This window comes from Molossus molossus, unplaced genomic scaffold (genome assembly GCF_014108415.1).
Source record: "Molossus molossus isolate mMolMol1 unplaced genomic scaffold, mMolMol1.p scaffold_m16_p_16, whole genome shotgun sequence".
In the NCBI taxonomy this organism is placed as follows: Eukaryota; Metazoa; Chordata; class Mammalia; order Chiroptera; family Molossidae; genus Molossus; species Molossus molossus.
The window spans coordinates 24,672,766-24,695,977 of record NW_023425351.1 but is presented as its reverse complement, the minus strand read 5'-3'; the positions used below and the strand labels follow the sequence as shown (position 1 = coordinate 24,695,977).

The 23,212-nt window shown below is 38.2% G+C and overlaps 1 protein-coding gene across 1 annotated transcript in view; it reads left to right on the top strand.

Moving 5' to 3' along the window:
- CPA6 (carboxypeptidase A6) overlaps positions 1-23,212 on the top strand; it is a 313,464-nt gene that overhangs the window by 242,852 nt on the left and 47,400 nt on the right. Inside the window, exons 7-8 of the mRNA XM_036264316.1 lie at positions 19,688-19,798; positions 20,282-20,372. Of these exons, the coding sequence (XP_036120209.1) occupies positions 19,688-19,798; positions 20,282-20,372 (202 nt within the window). The remainder of the gene's footprint in view (positions 1-19,687; positions 19,799-20,281; positions 20,373-23,212) is intronic.

The following is a 23,212-nucleotide window of genomic DNA, read 5'->3' as shown; positions in this document are numbered from 1 at the left end:
ATCAGCTTCCAATATTTTTTCCTTTGCCCTTTCAATGTTATACAATATTTATGTGTTTCTTTAATGTGAAATATTGACAGCATCATTTCTTCTGGAACACCTTCCTCCTTGTCATCATAGCCACTTTTCTCAGTTTTTATGATAAGTTCTTCACTAGGTCTTGCTGGGTCTAGAATTGAATGGTGGCCATGTCAACATTCCTGTGGTTGCCTAGTTCTTCTACAACATCATTTACATGTGATTCAAATTTCACCTCTATGTTATCACTTTTTATTTCTTTGCTGAACTTCAATTTTGTTGGCCAATTTCTTCCCATCATCATTCATTTTTGAAAAATGCTACATAGGTCTAGGAGACAAGGGGGCAATAACACAGCTACACACTTTGCTGCCTATGTGTGAACTGAATAACAGATGCTCAGTGACCAATCATTCAAAGACAGACTCTTAAAAAAGTGACATAATTGGTCACAGATCTTGATGCCCATCTGTTATTTACATAGTGATCTGTAGACTAAAAATCAATTAGTGGTAACTGAAATTAGAATAGGATTCGTTGGAGGACTGATGTTATTTAACTAAACCATGGTAACTGAAATGTGTGTAGAGCAAAGCCATGCAAAGTGAGGATGCCTGTACTTTCTTTTTGGTGGATAAAAGATTCTGACATAGATTTTAATAATGCCACAAAGTTGGTCCTGGCCTTCACTCCGTTGGTCCTAAGTAAATACAACCTGCCATTGTTGTTAGGCTATTTCAGTATATTACGAAGTTCTAAACATGTCAAGTAGTGTTAACTTAGGAAAGAGTAGAGCGGACATACTTCTAATACTATATCCTTCTTGGTGACACAAATTATTTCAAATATTTATATATATCTCTTATTAGCAAATATAGATAAATAGATACCGGTTTTCAATCATCACCTACCCTGTTAGATTAGTCATCTTTGGATGATTCTAAGTATAAATTAAGTAAGTATGAAAACAACTAGAGTCCTGGCCAGTTTGGTGCAGCAGTTGGAGTGTCGGCCCATGGACTGAAGGGTCACAGGTTAGATTTCTGGTAAAGGGCAAGTACCTGGGTAGCAGGTTCAATCCCCAGCCTCAGCCAGGGTTGTGTGGGAGGCAGTCAATCAGTGTGTTGCTCTCACAACAATATTTCTCCTCTCTCTCTCTCTCTCTCTCTCTCTCTCTCTCTCTCTCTCTTTCTCCCTCCCTCCCTCCTACTCTGTCTAAAAATCAATAGAAAAGTACCCTCAGGTGAGAATTAACAAAAAAATATGATACAAATATACAATGAATTATTAATCAGCCATAATAAAGAATGAAATCTGTGACAACATAGATGAGCCCAGAAGGTATTGTGCTAAGTGAAATAAGTTAAAGACAACTACCATATGATTTCATTTATATGTGAAATGTAAGAACAAAATAAATCAACAGAACAGAAACAAAATCATAAATACAGAGAACAAACTGATAGTTGCCAGCTGGGAGGTGGTTAAGGGGGGTCTGGGTGAAAAGGGTGAAGGGATTAAGAAGCAAAAATTGGCAGTTGTGAAACAGTCATGGGATGGAAATATAGTCAATAATATTGTAATAATTCTGAATAGTGCCAGGTGGGTACTTATCATGAGGATCACTTTGTAAATTATATAAATGTCTAACCACTATGCTATAAACATGAAACTAATTTGATGTCAACTATAATTGAAAAAAATTTTAAAATAGAATTCACAAGATTAGCATATGATTTTCTACTTCATCCTTTATTCACAGAGCCTTTTGCTCACATTGATTTCAAACTATTATTTAGTTACCATTTTGTATTTAATAAGCTTCTCATAGTGTGACATCGAATACCTTTATAGATTAATCACTCTTAAAAATTTCACTGGAAACTCTCTCCTGCTCTAATTAATTCTCCTGGTATTAATTATTAAATACTTCTTTTGTGTCAAGAGGCACCCACTTATGTGCTACAACTTTTTTTCCACCCTAAATAATTCTACTCCACTCCAGTCCAGGTGAGGCTATTCTTCAACTTGACAGGTGACTGTGCTCTTCCTTTGCTTCAGCTGGAACGTACCTGCTTCTCCCAATGTGCCCTTCACTGAATGAGTGGTTATTATTTTAGGTCCTCTGTAATGATTCTAGAGGAAACATAAAAATAATGGAAACTTGAAAACTACTTTTTAAAAGTCCAGTAAGAGGGGGCATGCAGGAGGCAGCCAATTGATGTTCTCTCTCATCAATGTTTCTATCTTTCTCTCCCTCTCCTTTCCTTTCTCTCTAAAATCAAAAAAGGAAAAAAATATATAGAGAATGATTACAGCTTATCAAAATATAGCATATCTCTTTACATAAAAGTTACTTTATTATTAGGGAAATAACAACTAGGTACAAAATAGAGGTATAGAAATACGAAAATGGTGGCAGATTGAACGGAAGCTACACAGACCGTCTCCCAGAACCAAACTGGAATTACAACTATAACACAGACAAATCGACGGAAAAAACAAAACAAAAGAAAAGCAGCTTGCGAGGACCATATAACCAGGGACACTGACTCCATCCACATAGGCTTGTGAAGGCGTGGGACATGGGCTGGGAGCCCACGGTTGGCAGCTTGGCAGCAGCATCAGCTGTGAGCAACGCCCTTGGGTTAAAGTCTCAAGCGGCTCCACAGCGCAGAGCTGGGACAGAGGCTAAAAAAGCCACAGCCACTCACCTTGGGCTCCGGCAGAGGGAGGGCAGACTGGACTGGAACTGTGTGGGAACATTCGGGATGTGGAGGGCACTCAGAGCTTTTGCTGAGCTGCAGCCACACAGGACTGTGGCCATAGTGCTCCTTCGCAAGGCTCTGGGAAGAGGCAGCAGCCCCTCCCTCGGAGATCCAACCCCACCATGTGGGCCATTGAAGTGCTAATTGAGGCTCATTAACAACCAGCATCTGCCCCACCCTCGTGAAATCCCCTTATGCTGACCACCTGAGGGAGTTTTTCAATCAACTGACAACCCAAAAGTCGTCAAGTAACCTCAACTGCTAGCCTCCAGGCAAAAAGCTAGAGGATAAGAGTACCTTTCCTGGGCTAGCAACTCTAACCAGGAAAGTAAGACTTGACAGTGGTGTTTAACGTGGGGTCTCCCTCGCTCATCTAAACACAGGAGAGGGAGCCACAGCAGAACACCAACACCCACAGGGAAAACTTGACAGGCTTCAAAGCCCACTGTGATAGCCAAAACGGTGAAACACAGAAACAGAAGCCAAATGAAAGAGCAAGAGACCTCCACCGAAGATGAGATGAAGAATTCAGAGCAATGATCTAGAGGAAGCTCAAGAGCATGAGTAAGGACATAGAGACGCTAAAAATAAGCCAATTGGGAATTAAAAAACATCAAGAAGAGATAAAAAGGACATATCAGAAATGAAAAACACATTGGAAGGTTTAAAAAGCAGAGTAGAGGAAGCTGAGGACTGGATCAGTGAATTAGAAGACAGGGTAGAAAAAAATCAACCAATCCGAAAAACAAAAGGAAAAAATGATTAAAAAACAGGAAGACAGCTTAAGAGAACTGTGGGACAACTGGAAACGTAATAATATTCGCATCATAAGAGTCCTCGAAGAAGAAGAAAATGAGCAAGGGATAGAGAACATATTCAAAAAATAGTGACAGAAAACTTCCCTAATTTGGTGAAGGAAGAAGGCATTCAAGTTCAAGAAGCACAGAGAGTCACAAGTAAGAAGAACCCAAATAGGCCCAAACCAAGACACATAGTAATTAAAATGCCACAAATTAAAGACAAAGAGAGAATCCTAAAAGCAACAAGAGATAAGCAACAGGTTACCTACAAGGGAAACTCCATAAGGCTCTCAGCTGACTTCTCACAAGAAACACTACAGGCCAGAAGGGAATGGCATGAAGTAAACAAGGTCATGAAAAACGAGAATCTGAATCCAAGACTATTCTACTCAGCAAGGCTATCATTCAAAATAGAAGGTCAAATGAAGAGCTTTCCAGAAAAAAAAAAGGCTAAGGGAATACATTAGCACCAAACCAGCACTGCAAGAAATGTTAAAAGGACTGCTGTAATTAGCAGGAGAAATGGGAAAAAAAATAGAACCACATTAAACAAAAATGGCAATAAATAAGTACATATCAATAATCACCTTAAATGTAAATGGATTGAATACTCCCACAAAAAGACACAGAGTAGCTGATTGAATAAGAAAGCATGACTCATCTATATGTTGTTTCAAAGAGACCCACCTCACAACAAAAGACTCACACAGGTTGAAAGTGAAGGGATGGAAAAAATTTTTCCAAGTAAATGGAAAGCAAAAAAAAGCTGGGGTAGCAATATTCATATCTGATAAAATAGATTTCAAAATGAAGACCATAACTAGAGACAAAGAAGGCCACTACATAATATTGAAAGGATCTATCCAACAGGAGGATATAATCTTGATAAACATATATGCACTCAATATAGGAGCACCAAAATATATTAAAAATCTTCTGGAGGACTTCCAAGGAGAAATCGACAGCAATACAATCATAGCAGGGGACTTCAACACCCCGTAGACAGCACAGGATAGATCCTCTAGATAAAAAAATAGCAAGGAGCCCTGGCCAGTTTGGCTCAGCGGTTAGAGCGTCGGCCTGCGGTCCGGAGAGACCCAGGTTCGGTTCCCGCTAAGGGCACATACTTCGGTTGCAGTTTGTCCCCGGCCCTGGTTGGGCATGCGGGTGGCAGCCACTCGATGTGTCCCTTCATGTCGATGTTTCTCTCTCTTTCTCTCCCTTCCTCTCTCTCCCTCCCACTCTATCTGTACGAAAAATGGAAAAATATCCTCGGGTGAGGATAAAAAAAAAAAAAAAATAGCAAGGAAACAGAGACTCTAAATGAAGCACTATACCAAATGGATTTAATAGACATCTACAGAGAATTACACCCCAAAACCACAGAATACACATTCTTCTCAAGTGCACATGGGACATTCTCAAAGATAGACCACATAATAGGACACAAACTAAATCTCTACAAATTCAAGAAGATTGAAATCATATCAAGCATCTTCTCAGATCACAATGGCATGAAACTAGAAGTCAATTGCAACAAGAACATGCAAAGACATTTCAACACATGGAGCCTAAATAGCATGTTATTAAACAATGAATGGGTTACCGAGAAGATCAAGGAAGAATTTAAAAACTTCCTGGAAACCAATGAAAATGAACACACAACAACACAAAATCAATGGGATGCAGCGAAAGCAGTTCTGAGAGGGAGGTTCATAGCACTACAGGCCTACCTCAAGAAAAATTTCTAATTGACTGTCTAACCTCACAAATTAAAGAATTAGAAAGCAAATAAAAAGAAGTAGAAGCAAGTAGAAGAAAGGAAATAGTAAAGATCAGAGCAGAAATAAACGACATAGAGACCAAAAAAAAAAACAATTCAAAGGATCAATGAAACAAAGAGTTGGTTTTTCAAAAAGATAAACAAGATTGATGGACCCTTAGCTAGACTCACCAAGAAACAAAGAGAGAGACCCCAAATACACAAAATCAGAAATGAAAGAGGAGAAGTAACAACCGACACCACAGAAATACAAAAGATCATTAACAACTACTATGAACAACTATATGGCAACAAATTCGACAATCTAAATGAAATGGACAAATTTCTAGAAACACACAGTCTCCCAAAATTGGACCGGGAAGAGATAGAAAACTTGAACAGACCAATAACAACTAAGGAAATTGCAGAGGTAATCAAGACTCTCCCAGCAAACAAAAGCCCAGGCCCAGATGGTTTCATGGGGGAGTTTTACCGAACATTCAAAAAAGAACTAATACCAATTCTCCTCAAACTATTTCAAAAAATTCAAGAAGAAGGAAGACTTCCAAACTCGTTTTATGAAGCCAGCATAATTCTAATCCCAAAACCAGAAAAAGACACTACAAAGAAAGAAAACTACAGGCCAATATCCCTGATAAACATAGACGCCAAAATCTTGAACAAAATACTAGCAAATCGGATCCAGCAATACATCAAAAAAGTTATTCACCATGACCAAGTGGGATTCATTCCAGAAATGCAAGGTTGATACAATATTCGCAAATCAATAAATGTGATACACCACATAAATAAAATGAAGAATAAAAACCACATAATCATATCAATAGATGCTGAAAAAGCATTCGATAAAATCCAGCATCTATTTCTGATAAAAACGCTCAGCAATGTGGGAATAGAGGGATCATATCTTGACATAATAAAGGCCATATAAGAAAGACCTACAACCAACATCATACTCAATGGGCAGAAACTAAAAACATTTCCATTAAGAACAGGAACAAGACAGGGATGTCCACTTTCACCACTCTTATTTAACATAGTAATGGAAGTCCTAGCCACAGCAATCAGACATGAGGAAAAAATGAAAGGGATCCAAATTGGAAAGGAGGAATTGAAACTGTCATTATTTGCAAATGACATGATATTATACATAGAAAACCCTAAAGACTCCATCAAAAATCTACTAGACTTAATAAATAAATTTGGCAAAGTAGCAGGATACAAAATTAATGTCAAGAAATCGACAGCATTCTTGTACACCAATGATGAACTCACAGAAAGAGAAACTAAGAAAAGAATCCCATTTACCATTGCACAAAAAAAATTACGATACCTAGGAATAAACTTAACCAAAGAAGTAAAGGACCTATTTGCAGAAAACTACAGGACATTGAAAAAAGAAATAGAGGAAGATATAAAAAAGTGGGAGCACATACCCTGTCCATGGATTGGAAGAATTATCATCATTAAAATGTCCATACTACCCAAAGCAATCTATAGATTCAATGCAATCCCCATCAAAATACCAACGACATACTTCACAGAACTAGAACAAATACTTCAAAAGTTCATATGGAAACAAAAAAGTCCCCGAGCCCTGACCGGTTTGGCTCAGCGGTTAGAGCATTGACCTGCGGTCCGGAGAGACCCGGGTTCGGTTCCCGCTAAGGGCATGTATCTCGGTTGCAGTTTGTCCCCGGCCCTGGTTGGTCGTGGGAGTGGCAGCCACTCGATGTGTCCCTTTCACATCGATGTTTCTCTCTCTCTCTCTTCCTCTCTCTCCCTCCCACTCTATCTGTGCAAAAAAATGGAAAAATGTCCTCGGGTGAGGATAAAAAAAAAAAAAAAAAAAAAAAAAAAAGTCCCCGAATAGCAACAGCAATTTTGAAAAAGAAGGACAAAGTAGGTGGGATCACAATACCAGATATCAGGTTATACTACAAAGTGACTGCAATCAAAACAGCCTGGTACAGGCACAAGAACAGACATATAGACCAGTGGAACAGAACTGAAAACCCAGAAATGGACCCAAGGCAATATGCTCAATTAATATTTGACAAAGGTGGCAAGAGCATACAGTGGAGTAAAGACAGCCTCTTTAATAAATGGTGTTGGTAAAACTGGACAGCTACAAGCAAAAAAAATGAAACTAGACCATCAACTTACACCATACACAAAAATCAACTCAAAATGGATAAAAGACTTAAATGTGACCCGTGAATCCATAAAAATTCTAGAAAAAAATGTAGGCAACAAAATTTTGGACATCATACGGAGCCGAATTTTCACTGATACATCACCTAAGGCAACAGAAACAAAGGAAAAAATGAACACATGGGACTACATCAAACTAAAAAGCTTCTGCACAGCAAAAGATACAATAATCAAAATGGAAAGGCAACCCACTGTATGGGAGAGCATCATTGCCAATGATATGTCAGATAAGGGGTTAATTTCCAATATATATAGAGTGCTCATACAACTCAACAAAAGGAAGACAAAGAACCCAATTAAAAAATGGGTGGAGGAGCTGAATAGACACATCTCCAAACAGGATATACAAATGGCCAAAAGACATATCAAGAAATGCTCAACATCACTAATCATTAGAGAGATGCAAATTAAAACAACAATGAGGTATCACCTCACACCTGTCCGTTTGGCCACCATCAACAAATCATCAAACAACAAGTGTTGGCGAAGGTGTGGAGAAAAGGGGACTCTAATACACTGCTGGTGGGAATGCAGACTGATGCAGCCACTATGGAAAACAATATGGTGTTTCCTCAAAAAATTAAAAATTGAACTTCCATTTGACCCTGTGATCCCACTTCTAGGAATATACCCTAAGAAGCCTGAAACACCAATCAGAAAGAATATATGTACCCCCATGTTTGTAGCAGCACTATTTACAATAGCTAAGATCTGGAAACAGCCCAAGTGTCCATCAGTAGACGAATGGATAAAAAAGCAGTGGTACATATACACAATGGAGTACTATTCAGCTGTAAGAAAGAAAGATCTCTTATCCTTTGAGACAACATGGAGGGACCTGGAAAGCATTATCCTAAGTGAAATAAGCCAAGCAGAAAAAGACAAATACCACATGATTTCACTTATTTGTGGAATATAATGAACATAACAGTCTGAGGAATAGGGTAGACCCAGAGACATGGAAGTAGGGTACAGACTGACAACCCTCAGAAGAGGGGGTGGAGGGTGGGAGGAGATAAACCACAGAACTTATATGCATGTATGCATGACCAATGAACATTCACAACTAAGCCAGGGACGCGGCGGGTGTGGGATGGGGAGGGGGGTGCCAATGGGGTAAAAAAGGAGAAATATCTATAACAAAAATATAAAGAAATAATTTAAAAATAAAGTAAAATAAAAGTCCAGTAACACTGATTCTCAAAAAATAAGAATGAAAGAAAAAACACCCCAATACTCCAGGTTGTCATGGGGTTCTACAAAAGCAGCATCCAACCAAATAAATTCAGAAACAATGAAGGTGGGGGGGGAGGCTTCTTGGGCTTAACTTAGTCACACCACACAAAGACTTTAGTAATTGAAAACATGTTCTTCAAATTTAACCAAAGTCCATTTGGTGAAGTTTGGTAAGAAATGTATATATTTAGGGGAAGCCAGAATAGTATTGGTATGTGGTAAGTACTGATTAGACTCATTCTTTGTCTTTCTTCAGAAATTTTCTAACCTAATACCAAACACATCATTTTCCTAGAAGAAGGTAATACTCAAAATTTTCTTTGATATCTCTTATTTTAAAATCAAAATCCATTTCAGTGAAGAATTCTTTACATAAATTGAGGTAAGGTGAGTGTAGTAACTGAAGACTGCCACACCGAGGCGCGTGGTGCATTCTCTGTGACTGGCTTTCAGATCACTACTTAAGTCTTCTTTATAGGTAATCATAGTAGTCAAGAAATAAAACTTGTAAAGCCCAGGTGGCAGTTAATTAGTAATCATCTCCTTTTCTGTGTGTATGGGTGGTGTGAATTGATTGCTAAAACGAGTTCTACACATTAGAAGGTCATCATATGTTAGAATGATAGGAAATGGAAAGTCACATGGTCATCTTTTTTCTAGACACTCTGCCTAAACTATAAAAGAGAAATGATCTATGTCCTATTACTTAAAGCATCCAAGCAAGGAGGTCTCTCAATCATCCTTTTCAGTACTGAACAGTCATCATAGTGTGATCATTCTCATTTTGCCTGACCAGATGGAGAACGGTTATAATTCTTAAAGAGTTACAAATATCACAGATATAGCATATGCAATACAATGACACCTTGTTTATTTGTCAGAGGGAAAACACATTTTGGCAAGTATTGGAAATTAAGTCCACTTCAGAACAGAATACTAGAGAACAGCTTCCTTATGTAATATATTATTTGGAAACAAAGAACTTTAAAATGAGGCCATACCAGTGGCCTCAAATTATATAAAACCAAATTTGACAGAATTATAAGAAAAAGTAAAAAGTCCAATGTCTTTTTTAACATAACTCTCAGTGACTAAGACAGCATACAGGCAAAAATTTCAGTAAGAATATAGATGATATAAGCAATGTAATTATAAACTTAAACCAATAAACACATATAAAATCTATACCAAATAATAAGAGAATATATATTCCATTCAAACAGAATTGGAACATTTGCAAAACTTGACTACATTCTAGGCCACAAAGCAAGGTTTAAAAAATAACAAAGAGACTTCCGGTCAAGATGGCAGCATAGGTAAACACGGTATTGGTCCTCCCACAACCACATCAAAGTTACAACTAAACTACAGGACAACCATCATTCAAAACCGCCTGAAATCAAGCCGAATGGAAGTCCTACAATAACAGAATTAAAGAAGCAGCTACATCAAGACTGGTAGGAGGGGCAAAGGCACAATGGGCTGGTCCCACACCCACATGTGGCGGATAAAAATCAGGAGGATACCTCGGCTGGGAAGGTCCTCCCTGAGGACTGAGGGGTCCCCATCCCACACCAGGTGCCCCGCTCAGGGTTCCAGTGCCAGGAAGAGAATAACTTCTGGCTGGAAAAACCAGCGGGAACTGAGGCTCAGGGAGGCTGAGGCAGCTGGAGCCCCAGGCAGCTCTCTAAAGGGCCCACGCACGCACTTATCGGACTCACTCCCTCTAAGCTTGGAGGGGAGGCAGCTCGAGGGGCACCAGAGACATACAGGGAAGAACTGAGCTGTTTGGCACTGGAGCGAGGGCTGGAGAGGGGGCTTTCTCCTGGACAGACGTGCAGTCAGAGGCCTTTGTTCCTTTTGTGAGCCCTTCCCTGGGGCCGCAGACAGCCACCATATCTGGGACTCCAGCAACCTGGCTCACACTGGTTGCCCCACCCTGGTGATTCTCTGAGTCCCCGCCCCACCCAACTTTCTGGCCCACCCAAGCTGTTGCCACTTGCTTAACCATAGGATTGGCCTGTCTTGGATCCTGCTTCAGGTTTTCCTAATTTCTTTCAAACAAGCAGCATCTGGTCTCAGATAGCCCTATACCTCTTGTTAAGTAATACACAGAAACAAACACAGGGAGGCAGTCAAAATGAAGAGACAAAGAAACAGGTCCCAAATGAAAGAACAGAAAAATCCCCAGGAAAAGAACTAAGTGAAAGGGAGATAAGCAACCTAACAGATGCTGAGTTCAAAATACTGCTTATAAGGATGCTCAATGAACTCAGTGAGAACCTCAGTGAACTAAGTGAGGGCCTCAAGAGCATAAAAAAAGACCAGTCAGAAATGAAGGATGCACAGTCAGAAATGAAGGAGGCATTAACTGAAATAAAGAATAATTTACACAGATACAATAGTAGAGTACATAAATCCAAGAAGCAAACCATTGATTTGGAATATAAGGAAGCAAAAAAAAACCCAATCAGAACAGCAAAAAGAAAAAAGAATTAAAAAAAACTGAGGATAGTGTAAGGAGCCTCTGGGACAGCTTCAAGCATGCCAACATTCGCATCTTGGGGGTGCCAGAAGGAGAAGAGAGAGAACAAGAAATTGAAAACCTGTTTGAAACAATAATGGCAGAAAACTTTCCTAACTTGGTGAAGGAAACAGACACAAGTCCAGAAAGCACAGAGAGTCCCAAACAAGATGAACCCCAAGAGGCCCACACCAAGACACATCATCATCAAAATGCAAAAGGTTCAAGACAAAGAGAGAATCTTAAAAGCAGCAAGAGAAAAGCAATTAGTTACCTACAAGGGAGTTTGCATAAGGCTGTCAGCTGATTTCTCAAAAGAAACTTTGCAGGCCAGAAGGGAGTGGCAAGAAATATTCAGAGTAATGAAAAGCAAGAACCTACAACCAAGATTACTCTATCCTGCAAAGCTGTCATTTAGAATCAATGGCCAAATAAAGAGTTTCCCAGACAAGAAAATGTTAAAGGAATTCATCACCACCAAACCGTTATTATATGAAATGATGAAGGGTCTTTTTGAAGAAAAAGATTAAATATATGAACAAACAAAATGGCAATGAATACATATCTATCAACAGTGGAATCTACAGACAAAATGAACAAGCAGAACAGAAACATTCTCATAGATACAGAGAACATTTTGTTGGTTGCCAGATGGGAGGGGGGTTGGGAGGATGGGTGAAAAGGTGAAGGGATTAAGAAGTACAAATTCATTGCTGGACTGACAAACCTCAAAGGGAAATGGGTTGGGGGGTGGGAAGAAATAAACCAAAGAACTTATATGCATAACCAATGAAGATAGACAATAGTGTGGGAAAAGGCGGGAGGTGGGCGGGAGTGGGGAGGAGGGAATCAATGGGGGAAAAATGAGGAACATCTGTAATACATTTAACAATAATGATTTAAATAAATAAATAATAAAATCTGAAAAAAAAAGAAATACCAAAGAATCTGTATCACATAGACCGTATTCTCTGACTATAATGCAGTTATTAGAAATTATTTATAAAATATGACTTAAAAAAGAAAACACACATATTTTAACACATAAAAATATTTATAAATAACTTATAGCTTAGATAAATCAAGAAAAAAATTAATATTTACAGCACAATGGAAACAAAACTATTATGTGTCAAAATTCCTAGAATGTAGCTAATGTAGTACTGAAAGGTAATGTGTAGTTTTAAATAAGTGTACTAGAAAAGAATTAGGTTTTGCCCTGGCCAGTTTAGCTCAGCAGCTGGAGCATCAGCCTGGGGTCCTGAGAGACCAGGGTTCAGTTCCTGCTCGGGGCATGTACTTTGGTTGCAGTTTGCCCCTGGTTGGATCGTTTGGGTGGCAGCCACTCAAGGTGTCCCTTTCGCATTGATGTTTCTCTCTCTCTCTTCCTCTCTCTCCCTCCCACTCTATCTGAACAAAAAAATTTAAAAAATGTCCTCAGGTGAGTATAAAAAAAAAAAAAGAATTAGGTCTCCAAATTAACAAGCCAAACTTTCAAGTCAAGAAATTAGAAAACAAAAAGGAGAGTCAACAAAAGAAACAAACAACAGAAATCAATGAAAAAGAAAGCAAAGATATATATCTTCCCTATTATATCTTTGTTTTACATTTAATTAATTTTTGCTCTAGTTCTAGATGGTTTAATCCCCTAATAATAATAGAGTGATATACCCTTAAATCAAAACCAGACAAAGACAAAATAAGAAAGAAAATTATAGGCTTATCTCACTCAGGAATATAGATGTAAATATTAGCAACCTGAATCCAGCCAATGTAATAAGAATACATATAATAACCAAAAGGGCTTATCCCAGGAATACAAGGATGATTAAACAATAGAAAATTACTTATTGAAATTGATCATAGCAATAAATATATGATGTTAATGCATGAAGAAAGATTATTTGCTAAAATTAAACATCTGTTAATGACCAAAAAATAAACAACAACCTAGAATAGGACAGAACATTATTAATGTGCTCAACCTTGATTTCAAAATTAATGTGAAGAGCCCTGGCCAGTTTGGCTCATCAGTTAGAGCATTGGCCCACAGACCAACGAGTCCCGGGTTTGATTCCGGCCAAGGGCACGTACCTTGGTTACAGTTCATCTCCAGCCCTGGTTGGGGTCATGCAGGTGGCAGCCAATCAATGTGACTCTCTCACACGATGTTTCTCTCTCTCTCTCTCCCTCTCTGTCTCTCTCTCCTTCCCTCCCTCCCTCCCTCCAGCTGTATCTGAAGATAAATGGGTATCCTGGAGTAAGGATCAAAAAAAATTTTTAATGTGAAGAGAGAAGGGTCAGAAGTAGCCAAGCCCTGGCCAGTTTGGTTCAGCAGTTAGAGCATCGGCCTGCGGTCCAGAGAGACCCGAGTTCGGTTCCCGCTAGGGGCATGTACCTCAGTTGCAGTTTGTCCCTGGCCCTGGTTGGTCGTGGTGCAGGTGGCAGCCATTCGATGTGTCCCTTTCACGTCGATGTTTCTCTCTCTCTCTCTCTGTCTCTCTCTCTCTCTCTCTCTCTCTCCCTCCCTCCCTCCCTCCCTCCCATTCTATCTGAACAAAAAAAAAATGGAAAAATGTCCTCGGGTGAGGACAAAAAAAAAAAAAGAGAGAGAGAGAGAGAGAAGTAGCCAAGACTATTCTGAAGTGGATCAACATGGGAAGAAACATTCTATTAGACTTAACAGTTTCTATATAAACCATGGTGTGACTTTGGTGAATGGATATAAACCAAAGCACATTAGAGCAATTCCACCCACAAATATAAAATGGACATTTGACTGAGGAAAAGGCAAACCGTCCAAATGAATACAGTGGCATAACTGGTCTTCCATAATAGAAAAATAAATGTTATAAATACCAACCTCACATCATGTAAAAAAAAATCATGTCTAGGAGGTTTAAGGCCTACATTTGAAACACAAACTTAAAAATAACTTTTTGAAGAAAATACAGGATGACATCTCTATGATTTTAAGGCAGAGATGGGTTCTTAAAGAAAACCTATACAGCCCTGGCCGGTTTGGCTCAGCGGTTAGAGCGTCGGCCTGCGGTCCGGAGAGACCCGGGTTCGGTTCCCGCTAAGGGCATGTACCTCGGTTGCAGTTTGTCCCCGGCCCTGGTCAGTTGTGCGGGTGGCAGCCACTCGATGTGTCCCTTTCACGTCGATGTTTCTCTCTCTCTCTCTGTTCCTCTCTCTCCCTCCCACTCTACCTGAACAAAAAATGGAAAAATGTCCTCGGGTGAGGATTAAAAAAAAAAAATTAAAAATTTGTGTACAACAAGGACATAATGAAAATAGGAAACAATAAGAAAGGAAGATGTTCATGATGTATATAACCAAAAAAAAGTATTAATAGCAGAATATAAGAAGAATGAAGAGTTTACTAAAAAAAAAAAAATGGGTAAAAATATGAGTGAGCAATTTATTATATAAGAACTATTCAATATAATTTGTAATCAAGGAAGTATTAAGTAAAACAACAAAACAATTTTATACCCTTAATTTTTTTTTAAAATTAACAGTTTAACAATACCAAGGATCGCTGAGGTTGTAGAGCAATGGAAACTCTCATTCACAGATTACATTTTCTTGGAAAATCTAATACTTAAAATTTCAATCTTCTTTTACACTTAATTAAGTAGGAGTTCTGAATCCATCATAAGCAGCATTCTCTCTTTACATGGTGAGAATTCTGTTCATAGAGAGCAATCCAATAATATAATATATTATTAGAATATAATATATTTATAACTCACAGATGAGAGTTTTTACTGATTTAGAGAGAAAATGGTAACATTTAATAAGTGGAAGGCATGTAAATCCATGATTCATCAAATCCATTCCTACATATATAGCATCAAGCCCTGGTTAGCTCAGTTAGAGCATCATCCAGATATGCCAAGGTTTCGGATTGAATCTTCTGTCACAGCACATACAAAAATCAACCAAAGAATGCATAAGAAAGTGGAACAAACAAATCAACTCTTCTCTCTCTCTCTCAAATCAGTAAATAAATTTTAAAAAAAAATTTAACTCTCACATGTCTAGTAGAAATGTGTAAAAATGTTCATGACAATACTGTAATGGTGAAATATCAGAAGCAACCTAACTGTTCATCAACAAATTAAGAGATCAATATATTGTGTTTACCTTAACCACATAGTTAAAATGAATAAATCATCAACTTAGTAGGTGTAAAAATATAATACTGGCAAGAACAGCAGACTGAAGACTGAAACAGCTTGAGACATGAAATTTCAAAGCATACACATATATAGTGTTCATGAATCTATATATACATAGCTATCAAAATCATGCCTGGAAATGATAATGTCACATTTAGGACAGGTAATACCTTGGTGGAGAAGAGGAAAATGGAATCAGGGAGTGACAAAAAGGAAGCTTTAGTTTTATCTATAATGTCTCAAAATATTTGATAAATTTGATGTGGTTCGTGGGCACACAGTTATTATGTTCCTCTCTGTACTTTTTCTATTTACTTAAAATATATTGTAATTTTTAAAAAGAAAGTTCACAATATTCTGTTAAATACAAAAGTATGGCAGTCACTTGCATTGAAGGAGAAGAGAACACGGTCACGACAGTCTGTAGTATAGTCTTGTGGTTTAGGTGCTAACATGACTCATAATCCACGCTGGGAAAAGGTAAGACTTTACCAATTTGGACTGGGACAAATGAGCAAAGGTTCCCAGTTCTAGGAGGATAAATTACCACAATTGTTCCTACCCACTTCTTTCCAGCCTTGCTGTCCCAGCTCCTTTTCCTTCCATCTCTCCTGTCTTCCTCTAGCTAGAGGAGTATGGAAAGCCCCTTTAATGGAGGAATGTAGCTGCATATAGCTCTGTCACTGCCATCCCCAACAGGAGACTTCCTCCAAGCACTGGGGAATCTCCATTTATCAGACAAAAACAAAATTCCAGGGCATGTACAATTGATCATATACCCGAGATACTCCTCTAGTTTGAAATGATACAGTTAATGGAAATTCAAGCATATATGAAAGTTCTACTAAAGCTATTTGCATATAGCTGTCCAATTTTACCAACACCATTTATTCCACTGTGTGCTCTTGCCACCTTTGTCAAATATTAATTGAGCATATTGCCTTGGGTCCATTTCTGGGTTCTCTGTTCTGTTCCACTGTCTAAATGCCTGTTCTTGTGTCCGTACCAGGCTGTTATGATTTACAGTAGCTTTGTAGTATAACCTGAAATCTGGTAATGTGATCGCTCCAACTTTGTCCTTCTTTTTCAAGATTGTTGTGGCTATTCGAGGTCTTTTTTGGTTCCACATGAACTTTTGAACTATTTGTTCTAGTTTTGTGAAGTATGTCATTGGTATTTTGATGACATTGAATCTATAGATTGAATCTATAGATTGCATTGGGTAATATGGACATTTTAATGATGTTAATCTTCCAATCCATGAACAAGGTATGTGCTTCCACTTTTTTATATCTTTCTCTATTTTCTTTATCAATGACCTGTAGTTTTCTGCGAATAGGTCCTCTATTTCTTTGGTTAAGTTTATTCCTAGGTATCTTAATTTTCTTGCTGTGATGGTAAATGGGATTGTTTTTTTAGTTTCTCTTTCTGTGAGTTCATCATTGGTGTACAAGAATACCATTGATTTCTTGACATTAATTTTGTATCCTGTTACTTTGCCAAATTCATTTATTAAGTCTAGTACATTTTTGATGGAGTCTTTGGGGTTTTCTACATATAGTATTATGTCATCTGCGAATAATGATAGTTTTACTTCCTCCTTTCTAATCTGGATCCCTTTTATTTTTTCTTCCTGTCTGATTGCTGTGGCTAAGACTTCCAGTACTATGTTAAATAAGAGTGGCAAAAGTGGGCATCCTTGTCTTGTTGCTGTTCTTAAGGGAAATGCTTTTAATTGGACAGCTACATGCAAAAAAAATGAAATGACCATCAACTTACACCATACACAAGAATAAATTCAAAATGGATAAAAGACTTAAATATGACACATGAATCTATAAAAATCCTAGAAGAAACTGTAGGCAACAAAATTTTAGACATCATACGCAGAATTTTCACTGATACATCACCTAAGACAACAGAAACAAAGGAGAAAATGAACACATGGGACTACATCAAACTCAAAAGCTTCTACACAGCAAAAGATACAATAATCAAAATGGAAAGGCAACCCACTGTATGGGAGAGCATCATTGCCAATGATATATCAGATAAGGGGTTAACTTCCAATATATAGAGTGCTCATACAACTCAACAAAAGGAAGACAAAGAACCCAATTAAAAAATGGGTAGAGGAACTAAACAGACACCTCTCCAAACAGGACATACTAATGGCCAAGAGACATACGAAGAAATGCTCAACATCACTAATCATCAGAGAGATGCAAATTAAAACAACAATGAGGTATCACCTCACACCTGTCAGAATGGCCACCATCAACAAATCATCAAACAACAAGTGTTGGAGAGGGTGTGGAGAAAAGGGGACTCTAATACACTGCTGGTGGGAATGCAGACTGGTGCAGCCACTATGGAAAACAATATGGTGTTTCCTCAAAAAATTAAAAATTGAACTTCCATTTGACCCTGTGATCCCACTTCTAGGAATATACCCTAAGAAGCCTGAAACACCAATCAGAAAGAATATATGTACCCCCATGTTTGTAGCAGTACTATTTACAATAGCTAAGATCTGGAAACAACCCAAATGTCCATCAGTAGACAAATGGATAAAAAAGCAGTGGTACATATACATAATGGCGTACTATGCAGCTGTAAGAAAGAAAGATTTCTTATCCTTTGAGATGACATGGAGGGACCTGGAAAGTATCATCCTAAGCAAAACAGGCCAAACAGAGTAAGACAAGTATCATATGATCTCACTTATCTGTGGAATATAATGAACATAACAGTTTGAGGAATGGGGCAGTCCCAGAGACATGGAAGTGGGGTACAGACTGACAATCCCCAGAAGAGGGGGTGGTGGGGGAGAGATAAACCACAGAACTTATATGCATGTATGCTGAACAATGGACATGGACAACAAAGCTGGAGACAGGGCGGGGAGGGAAGAGGAGGGAGGAATCAGTGGGGGGAAAAGGAGAAACATCTGTAACAAAAATAAATAAATTAATTAATAAAAAAAAGAAAAAATATAAAGCTATTTGGCCAACAAATTATTATTGAGCCTTAAATAAAGGAGAACAGGAGAAAATTATATTAACTTTTATCAACTTGTGTTGATCCCTTAGATTAAATTATATTTAATGAAATTGTATTTAATAACTTTCTTGTGTTCTTGAATATAGTCCTATATTTTTATCATTATTTCTAATATAGTGATAGTTTCTAATAGTATATTAATTATTGGATTGCTCTCTATGAACAGAATTCTCACCATGTAAAGAGAGAATGCTGCTTATGATGGATTCAGAACTCCTAATTAATTATAAAAGAAGATTGAAATTTTAAGTATTAGATTTTCCAAGAAAGTATATACATAATTTGAGAATTATTTTATTTTGAATTGCAATCCAAATGGGGATAAAATGAAAAGTATTTCTCCTTCCTGTACATTGTCCCCCAGTCCTGCTCCCCACAGGCAGCCATTGTTACAAATTTCCAGTGTTTCCATAAGATACTTTACACATAGAAAAACATGCATCAGAGAGAACTTTTTAAAAAGGAATAGTATTTCAAACTGTCTTCACCTGACTTAGCACGTTCAGTGCTTTTCTACTTAAGGCCAAATCTACAGCACAGAACCCTCAGACTTGGGGTCAGACGCAATATAAATACAACCCAATCACAGCAACAATGTGACAAAGATGGTATATTGTTCATTAAACTTTTTATAGGAAAGTCAGGAGAGAACCGAATGTCCATTCAAGTTCTAAGACCTGAATCTGGTACCAGTTAGAGATAGACAATTAAGTGTCATATATAACTAGCTTGTGTTATGATGTATCATGTAAAGATATCAAAATATATTTAGGTAATTATTTTGTCCACAATAGAATGGAATCTTAAAAAGAACTGATTATACAAAATTGTTGCTTTCTTCATCAACCTAAAATTTAGCCAGATCTGAAATATTGCAAGAGGTTGCCACCTCTGCTAAAATGTTATTAGTAATATAGAGTTTGAGACAAAATTCTCAATAAAGAATATATAATGTCAAAGAGTATAGGTCTTGTTATCTTGTTACTTTTTAAACCAATGTATTTGGCATTTCTCATGGAGAGAAAGGATTTTCTTTTCTTTCTAAATCTGTATTTGGAATCAATTTATAAGAAAACTATCACCTTTATCTTTAGGCTCTTCTAACATATAGGAGTGACCCAACCATGAGGAAAATGATGAATCATCTGTATTTCTATATCATGCCTGTGTTTAACGTCGATGGATACCATTTCAGCTGGACCAATGTAAGTCACTTTGCTTATCCAATCAAAGAGAGACGGAATAAATCAGAGAAAACTGTTACTGAACAGGAAGGAAGCTCGTGGGCAGCCAACCTAGTGATCCAGAGCTATAAAAGAGACCTCTACTTCCTCCCCATCATTGCAGCAACATTTTGATTGTGTTTATATGTTTAGCTTTGCATCAGATTTCATGCAAATAAAGATGTCTCCTTTTTTATATTGTGAAAAATCACTAGTTTAGTCCAGCTTATTAAATTTTCCTGTAAAGAAATGAGGTCAAGCTAAGGTAAGAAACAGCAAGTTTATGGCAGATATTGGAGTATGAACTTGGGTGTCCAGTTCCCTTTCCACTCCCTGACTTCGTCCGTTCCAGGGGGACTCTCCCCTCAATGATGTGATTCATTCACTGATTGTGCTACTAAAATGTTTGTGAATAACCTTGTAAGCATTTTTTTTCCTGCAACTATGTTCTTAATTACATTCTAGGATCGATTTTGGAGAAAAACAAGGTCAAGGAACTCAGGGTTTCGCTGCCGTGGCGTTGATGCCAATCGGAACTGGAAAGTGAAATGGTGCAGTAAGTTGGGGACTAATTTAGATTCAGATCCACAGGTTTCCACAGCTTCTACACTCAGAAGTGAAGAGCCTGTTAGGACACCAATGTAAGACTGATGTTCTTCTATTTGTGAAAACGTAATAGAGAAAAACATGAATATGTACACTGTAGCTATAATTTGCAAAACAAAACGAAAGGGTTTTTAAATATGTAAACATCAGGGTTTTAAATCTGTCAACCCAATCCTGAAAACTGAAAAATTAAACACAGATGTAAAAGCAGAAAAATGAGTAATACAGTCTTTGTAATTCAAAAACTAAAACAGGAAGTATGGTTTGCGGTATAAATCTGGTTAACTGTTTTCGTCCTGACACTAAACTGGCAGACCCTTGTGGAGAATCCGCCAGTTAGGCACTGATTGGCCACACGCACAGCAAATATATTTCTGCTACATTCCATGTTTCATTGAGGTGGATCTTTCAAGTAGGAGAGGATGTCATTTTAAGGAAGGAAACTTGCAAAATAAAAAAGTAGGTAAGAAGAGAGGGAGAAAGATTAGCCATAACTAGTGTAGAGGAGGCAAAACGACCTCGACCCATCTTGAGATTTTAGCTGAGACTCTTAAACAAAAAGACAGTTTAACAAGAGGAAGATAGTTTATCAACATGCACAGTACATGTCACGTGGGAGAAACCTCATGAAAAGTGCCAACTTAGAACTCTGGCTTGTAGAGCGTCTCCAACAAAGAGCACTAAATCTGAGGAGAAATAGCAGTTTTAAGCTTCCAAGGGCAGCAGACTGTGGGAAGGTGAATACATGGGAGGAAACTCATGCAGTACGGTTTGTTTCCCAATCCTCTGGTCTCTCTGGGCTGATAAGAGTCTGTCCCCAAGAAAAGAATGTATACCCTGTCTTTAGGGAGAAAAGGGGAAGAAGGTAACGAGAGCTTTCCTTGCACTTGCTACTGCTTCACTGTCTTCAGCCCAAAATAATTTTTATGTCAAAGAGGCATATTTGGGGGTGACATATTTTGGTTTCCTTCCCTGGTGTCATACTTGGCAACAGGAGGGAGGGAAAGAAGTATTATCAAAATGCAGTTGTAAAGAGCTGCTCTTTGGTGGAGTCCTACCTTAGCTCCTGCAAAATATAAACGCTTGTGTAACAGAAAGTCTTCATTAGTCCCTTAGGAATGAGATTTGTCCTAAACAACTAATTCTGTGACTTTGGGTTCTGTATTAGATGCTACTCCTCCCGTCCCCACCAGCCTCAGACAGAATAACTGGGCATAGGCTGAGACACCTCCCACATCTCCCTCTGGGGAACCTCCGTTCATTGGTTAGAACTGGCAAATAAGAATATGCTGGAACAGAAAGAGTATGGCTCTAGAATATGACAGATACGGTTTCGTCCCACCATTATTGCTCAAATGATATGGGCAATTTTCCTTACTCTATCAAATAATAATAATACCCACCTCAAAGGGTTTTTATAGGAATTAAAGGAATTTACATATGTTTAATGCCTAATTCAGTCCTAGCTTCAAACAGGAGTCAACCCCCCAGAATAGTCAATTCACCTCTGAGCCTTGGGTCAATTGTAAAACTACCTTTTTCAGCAGGAGAGTGTTGTGATGATGAGCCATAGGCAAGCTTAAAAGTGTTTGCACACCTAGCCACTGTGGCTCAGTGGTTAAGCGTTGACCCCATGCACCAAGTTGCAGGCCTGATCCCCAGTGGGGGCATGCAGGAGGCGACTGATCGATGTTTTCATACTGATGTTTTTATCTCTCTCTACCTCTCCCTTCCTCTCTCTCTAAAATCAATAAAGAAAATAAAAATTTTTTAAGTGTTTGCACTCATGGGGAAAGAAAAAAAATTGCATAAATACTATAAAGTGGTATTATTGATGGCTGTTTAGAGTTAAAATATTTTTTTCAACCTAGCCTGAGACAAACTTGTTCAAATCAACTCCCTAAGAGCACTAATTTCTTTAAATTCTCTTTTCCCTTGTCTGATGGGACCACTGTGCATGCTCATAGGTATATATCCCATTTCACTAGTTGGCAGCTACCCACATCCATATATGTGTCGTACACATGATGCCCACAACCATCTGAGTGAGTGCCCTGAATGGGAAACTGAGCTGAGTAACATTAGCAGGCAGGCAGCGCTGCCTGTGCAAGGTTAGACCATTGTTTATATCCAGTTACAAATACCTGCCTTGCTTCCCTTGGTTCTTTCCTTACCCAGCTTGTTTCCTTCATGCATATGCCTTCTTTGATTTCTTAGTTTCAACTGCCATCCCAACTAGAATTCTTCTGATTCTTCCCATTGTTGAATCATTCTGATTCTTTCTGTAAATCAACACTCAAGATGTTGACAAGAGATTATGGAAAATGTCAGCTGCAAGATAACCTTGATAGGCCATAGTAAATGATGTGGAAATGCAGACAGCCTGGCTGGAACCATCTCTCCTCCCAAACATGTGCTGAGTAGGTTCAGATGATTTGACAGGCATGCAGATGTGGCCTTCTGCCCTCCTGGCATCAGACCCATCTCCCCACAGCTATTTGCTTGGTGAAGGGGACAGTGACCTCACTGAGGGAACTACTTTTAAGTCAAGGGATTTAAATAAATGAAATCCCTATGTGAACCTCCAAGTAAGCATCCATAGTATAAATGATACAGAAATGCTCAGGTCCATTAGAAACACCATTACATCAATGCTGAACTGACAAAAACATTCACTTTTTTCTCTAAAGTCAGTGAGTCTCAAACTTCAAAAGGAGAACACGAAACTGCTTTTTCACCATGAAAGCTTTGTCCCAAAGAAGCATTACGCTTCAGTGCATTTATGTAGAC